Below are 6,282 nucleotides of genomic sequence, written 5' to 3'. Positions count from 1 at the left end.
ATTTGAGCTCGTTCTAAGCCGAGTTTAGTCTAGATTGTTCAAAACTCATTTGCCCCTCTAGGTTAGACAATTGAATAACCTCCATGAGCACAATGTCAATATAAACGGATAAACTATTTTTTTGCGAGGGAAACGGATAAACTAATTGTGTAGAGGAATAGTTTAAATCACATGAGGAAATAAATTTGAAAGAAATGTTAAAAGGAAAATAGAAAAATGATCATTGTCCTACTATTTGCCGGCATCATGAAATTCAAGGAATGGTTCTTTTGGAGAGAAAAGAAGAAATTTGAGGCGTGCAATTAATCCCATCGGCACCAAAAAAATAACCAGAAAAAAACCTGAAAGAGACAGTAAAAGGTGAGAAGGCTGGAGCCACACAAAAATACAGGCCCAGAAAGCCCACGCACGGAGCCGAATCGGAGTTGTTCTTGGGAAGGCCACAATGGCGATGAGGTACCTCTCTTCTCTCCCTCTCCTCTCCGCATCCGGCTCCGGAAAGGCCTGCGCTGCGGTCAGAACGCATCACACTCCCTCTGCTGCCGCACACCGCCGGATCCGGACTCACATGTCGGTGGCCACCGGCGGTGAGCAGGCCCTGACGGCCAAGGAGCAGTCCCAGGGTAAGTTTTTTATGTTCCTATCGTAGTACTTTTGTTTTTTGGTTCCTATCTAGTACTGATAGCACATCGGTGTAGACGAGATGTGCTTTAGGCTGTATGGAGTGCAAAGATTGTTTCTTTAGTATTTAATTTCTGCGTTACTGAATCTGCGGAGTGAAAACATTGGCGACGTTTGGTCGTGGAGGAAAAATGTTTTGCTGCCTCAGTTTGGGCCTGGACTGTCCAAGAAATTCTCTCTCTGCAATTACACCGATACGACTAGTACTAGTTAGATCAGTACCATGGTCTAGAAGAATTTAGATCTAGTTTTAGTTAGTACTAATTCTAAAGTTGCAGATCCAATCACAGAGGCTACCTGTGTTTGCATTTTTCAATGGAGGTTCTGAGGAGCAGTTGAGAGTAGTGTATACAAAGACACAAGCAACAGCTTTAGAATTAGTTCTCTGAAAGGAGCAGTATATCAATATGTTAGGCATTAAAACCTGAACTATGGCATGTCTTTAGTAGCTGGTACTGAAGTAGCAAAACTGGAACTAGCCAGATTTTTGGCTTAACAATCAAAGCTAGCCAGGGTTGCTGACGAGGCCAACCTTGGTCGATATTTGCATTCACGGTGTTCATTTTTTCTGAAATTATGGGTGCTCACTAGAATTTGCTTGCATGTCATAGAGTAATATGTTAGTACATGCAGCATCAAAATATAAGTGGCAGGTAGGTCTTGATCTCTATGTGCAAGGAAAATTACCAAGAGCTTAATTTGCATGATGTCATAAGAGTACTCTGCATTCCTATCGTTGATAAGCAAGTTTTTGTGTCAATGTCATTTCTTGTTTCATAAGACTTAGAAAGGCTGGGTTCCATTACCTCAAGATAACAGAGCAACACATTTTGGGTCAAAGTTCCATAATTATTCCTTAGTGTCTGAATGAAATCATTTCTGATGTCAAATGCAGAACCTGACTATGGAGTTGTTAGTATGCACCATGTTGGAATACTATGTGAAAATCTTGAAAGGTCGATGGCATTCTACCAGGACCTCCTTGGTGAGTTACCTGTGAGTTGTATATGTTTCACATGTATATGCACTGCTTATAAAGTAAAATGATACTGTTGATCATTCAGGTCTTAAGGTGAATCCTGCTAGGCCAAATGACAAGCTTCCGTACAGAGGTGCTTGGCTCTGGGTTGGTTCTGAGATGATCCACTTGATGGAGCTGCCAAATCCGGATCCACTGACAGGACGCCCAGAGCATGGCGGGCGTGATCGTCATACCTGTATAGCAATCAGAGATGTCTTGAAGTTGAAAGAAATCTTTGACAAAGCTGGTATATCTGAATTCCAACTCTATTTTTTTCTGCTGTGTACATCAGACACTGGCTACAGTGTGCACATACCTTTTTCCTCTACTTGCCACCAACAACGGTAACCGCTAGTAGAGCGTTTAACCTTACATTACTGCGGTGAGTAGCACAAAGTTTCAACAATTCAACAACTAAACACACAAGCTCCAAAAGGATCTGTATACTTACTCATGGATAAAAAAAATACTCCCTCCGATTCGTGTTACTTGTCACCCACTTATTACAACTTTAGTATAAAGTTGTATTAAGTGAGCGACAAGTAATATGGATCGGAGGGAGTATTAAATTCTAAGGTGACCCCACGAAAACCCATGGATTGGTAGTACAAGTACTAAAAATCGAACTTATAAAACTGCAGGATGGCGTTTGCCTTGGTAGATATGGTTGCAGAGATATACATATTCATTGTTTCAACTGTATCTGTAAATTACTGTTAATAGAGTGAAGTTATCCATAGTATGTTATGGTTATGGTTCTGCCTAAATTTGTAACTGTTGCCGTAGTCAGGCTATTTGTGTGACAGACATGGCAATCAAAACCTCTGAGGGTAAAGTTATAGGTGTCTTGACTCTGGAAAAACCTGTCCTGGGTTTAAAATAACCATTCTGTAGAAATTGTTGCAAGGTGTCAAAAGGGCGGTCTGATGTTATAGTTGATTCAACACTTGAACAGTGATGTTCATCAGATAATCTTTTAAAAGACTGGTCAATTGATTTCTAAGAATCTCGAGCATATTACGTCCACATGACTGTAGCACCCACATTCCCATCTCTTTGACATGAGAACAAAAAGACTCACTGTTCCATGTTTTATGTTAGAACTTAATTCTCTTAGTTGATATTACCACGTCACCTACTATGACTTTATAATGTTAATTAGTATGCATTGCACTTTTGCAATTCATTATGCTGGATTCTAATTAGCCTCACCAAATTTCTCTATCATCCATTGTCCGACAACACAATGACCTTCTATGCCTTCACCGTGATGCAGGAATCAGCTACACGCTCAGCAAATCCGGGCGACCAGCAATCTTTGCACGAGACCCGGATGGAAATGCGTTGGAATTTACACAAGTGTAGCAAGTGAGAGTCAGATTTCCACCTAGAACACACCTCACAGAATGGTGCTTGTAAGATTACTGTACCCAAGACCTTGTTGCAGGTCTTGCTGTCTAGCAAACAAGATCTGGCTGGGGCAATTCTGCTTGTGCCTTGTACATACCAGTCAAGAAATGGAGATGTATCTATCACATGATCATAGACTGGCGCTTAAAATGTTAGCCAATTTGGTCTGTAGTAGTGATTGAGTATTACTCAATGACATGGGTATGGACAAATGAATATTGTAAATTCCTTCCACATTATGATACTTATATCAGACTTGAATGCGCTACGTTTTCTGATATCAGTGTCAGTGCCTTCTAAATATCTCTTGGAACAAGCATGAAAAAAAAATAGTCCTAATCCCATCCGAAAGCTGTATGTTCTGAACTGGGATTCTTCCTATGCTTTCATGGAAGATGAGTAGTTCATCACATTACAGAAGCCCGCGTTTTGACATGGTGAACAGACCCCTAGAGGAATGTAACGCTGGGGTGGCCGCCATGGAGGAGGTCGTGAGCAATCCTGTCTCGCTCCTTGTCGGCCGCTGCGGACAGCACTGGATTGGCAGCGGCGACCACGTCGGCATCGTCCTGCTGGGAGAGTTCGGACTGGATGTCGGCGTCGAACTCCTCGCCGCTGCGTTCGCAGAAGTTGTGCAGCACGCAGCAGGCGCCGATCATGTTGTGGAGGTCCGGCAGCTTGGGCTCCGTGCGGCGCTGCAGGCAGCGCCACCGCCCCTTGAGCCTCTGGAAGGCGCCCTGTGCTGCTGCGCGCGCGGCGGCGATGCGCTCGTTGAAGGCGTGCTGCGCCCATGTCAGGTTCTGGTGCGCGTACGGCACGAGCATCCAGTCCGTGAGCGGGTAGCTCGCGCCGCCCACCAGCCGGCACTGGTCGTCTCCGAGCATGCCGGTCTCGCAGCGGGAGTGCAGCGCGGACCTCTCGAGCACGGCGGCGTCGGACAGCGAGCCAGGGAGGCCGATGCACACGTCCGTGAAGGCGCCGTCAGCGTCCACGACGGCCTGCACGGCGACGGAGTAGGAGGCCTTGTTGTTCCGCTCCGTGAGGCGGCGGTTGTAGTACTCGGCCACGTCGTCCTTGGGTGGGCCGATGGGGATGTGGTCGGTGTAGACGGAGCCGACGACGCCGGGGATCCCGGACAGGGCCTGGAACCTGGCGGCGGGGGATTCCAGTGGCCAGCGGACGGCCTTGGGCAGGAGAACGGCGGTGAGGGCGGCGCAGACCTGGAGGACGATGTTATGGCAGGTGGAGATGCCGAGGCCGAAGCGACGGGAGACCTCGCGGAGGGGCTCCCCGGTGGCGAGGCGCCAGAGGCAGACCGCGACGCGCTGGTGCACGGGTATGGCAGCACGCAGCGCGGTGTCCTCCTTGGCGACGGCGGCGCTGAGCTCGTCGCAGAGCGCGTCGAAGGTGGCGCGCGACATGCGGAAGGCCTGGCGGAAATCGGCGTCCGGGCACGCCGGGCCGCTGAGGCGGTCCCACCACTCCGTGCTCCGCTCCCTCACCCACACCCGCCGGCCCCCGCTCCTTGCCGCTGGCGCAGCGTCGCCGCCGCTGTGGGCAGGCGAGGTGGGCGGCGAACCCTGCACCTTCCTCCTGACCGCCTGCGGCCGCGACGAGCCGTCGTCTCCCGCGGGGACGAAGCTGCGCTTCCTTCCTTGACCAGTCATTTCCGCTGGTGGCGCCACCACCGGCGGTGGCAACGGCGCGGCGGCGTGTCCGAAGAAGGCTGGCGCGGCCTCGGCGCCGCCGTTGTAAGGGAAGGCGTCGGGCGCGGCGGCGAGGTCGTCGTTCATGAGGAAGGCGAGGAGGGAGGAGTGGTCGTCGGCAGCTGCTGGGCCGTCGAAGAGCGATGGAAGAGGGGTGAAGGGCGTGAGGTAGGTGTTCATGATCCGATCGGTCTCGTCGAGTCTTGGCTGTCGGAGCTAGCTCGATCGGCGGCGGCACTCCGAAGTACAGTACTGGCAGTCGGGTGCTTCAGTGAGACGCGGGATGAGGAGGATGATCGAGGAGGAGGAGATGGTTGAGGTATGATGGAGCGCGGGGGCGAAGTCATATATAGGTATGGGGCCGCGGGGGGAGCTCGGGACGCGGTATGCGTGACGGGAGACTAAAATTATGAGGCGGAGAAGGCGCGCGGAAGGCGGGTCGCTCGCCCGCGTGTGTGGCGTTGTACCGCGGCGTACGCGGGTGGGGAGAACGGAGTGGGGAGGAAAGCGGGTCGCCGAGCCGAGTAGAGTTGCTAGAGTGGTGGGCTGCGATTCGCTGTCGGGTCCCACCGCAGCGGGGTTAGGGGAAAATGGAAAAGGAAAATATCGTCTGTGGTGTGGTGGACTGATTTGGGGGCTGCCTGGCCGTACTACCGTGTGGAGTGGTGGACTGACCGGTCCGTGACGGCTCTCTCTCTTTCCGCGGGTTTCTTTTGTCACGACCCCTGCCTTGTATGGCCGGCTAGTCTTTTTCTATGGGTGCCTACGCGTCAACCGGATCGCCACCGTGCACTACAAAACTACTATACGGCCCCATGTAGTTCTAGAAAGAAGTGGATTACCATAATGTTTTTTTTGCAGGATTACCATAATGTTGCGGTCAAATTTTTGTGACGGCGCGCTCTTTTTTTAACTAACACAAATATCCCTGCGTTGCAACGGGTGAAAAGAACAAACTTCACCTCAAGAGACATCCACAATGAATCAGCAAAGGCGCAATGAAGGTCCTGATGAGTTGACGGATGCTCGCCAGTGGCCAGGGGTGGACCCAGAGAGAAAATGACTGTCCCAGTGTAAAATCACACAAACTTTACATCTAAAAACAGGGTGTCACACACTATTCTATACACAAAATTACCAAGGAATCAATTTTGCACCTAGTGTCTTGTGCACCCAGGAAGCTGAACGTGGATACGCCCCTACCAGTGGCATGAACAAACCCCCTCTTCATGTGCTTCATAGCATGCTCTAATCCACTGTAGTGTCTTCCATCATCCAAGTGATCTAGCTCATAGCGTCCTAATCTTCCGTTGTTGCCTCTGCCGTCGCGGGCCTAACCTCTGTGATATTGTAATGGACGTGATTTTTTTTCTTAAATTAAGTACTCACCAATCCAACTCCCTTTCCAAGTAAAACGCCCCGCATTTGATAATTCTTGTTATTTTGTGTGTGCCAACAGAGTAT

General features: G+C 49.8%; 2 protein-coding genes across 2 annotated transcripts; one reads left to right on the top strand and one right to left on the bottom strand.

Annotated features, from left to right (window-relative positions):
• Positions 1–356: 356 nt before the first annotated feature.
• On the top strand, positions 357–3,390 carry LOC125551577 (glyoxylase I 4). The gene is made up of 4 exons (XM_048714831.1): positions 357–623; positions 1,577–1,666; positions 1,746–1,949; positions 2,979–3,390. The coding sequence occupies exons 1-4, from the start codon at positions 446–448 to the stop codon at positions 3,065–3,067; spliced, it is 561 nt and encodes a 186-aa protein (XP_048570788.1). The 5' UTR covers positions 357–445; the 3' UTR covers positions 3,068–3,390.
• Positions 3,317–5,151, bottom strand: LOC125551569 (protein ALP1-like). Its single transcript, XM_048714824.1, has one exon. The coding sequence runs from the start codon at positions 4,996–4,998 to the stop codon at positions 3,562–3,564; it is 1,437 nt and encodes a 478-aa protein (XP_048570781.1). The 5' UTR covers positions 4,999–5,151; the 3' UTR covers positions 3,317–3,561.
• Positions 5,152–6,282: the final 1,131 nt, after the last annotated feature.

The sequence above is a fragment of the Triticum urartu genome, chromosome 1 (assembly GCF_003073215.2).
Source record: "Triticum urartu cultivar G1812 chromosome 1, Tu2.1, whole genome shotgun sequence".
Classification (NCBI taxonomy): domain Eukaryota; kingdom Viridiplantae; phylum Streptophyta; class Magnoliopsida; order Poales; family Poaceae; genus Triticum; species Triticum urartu.
This window is presented reverse-complemented; position numbering and strand designations above follow the sequence as displayed.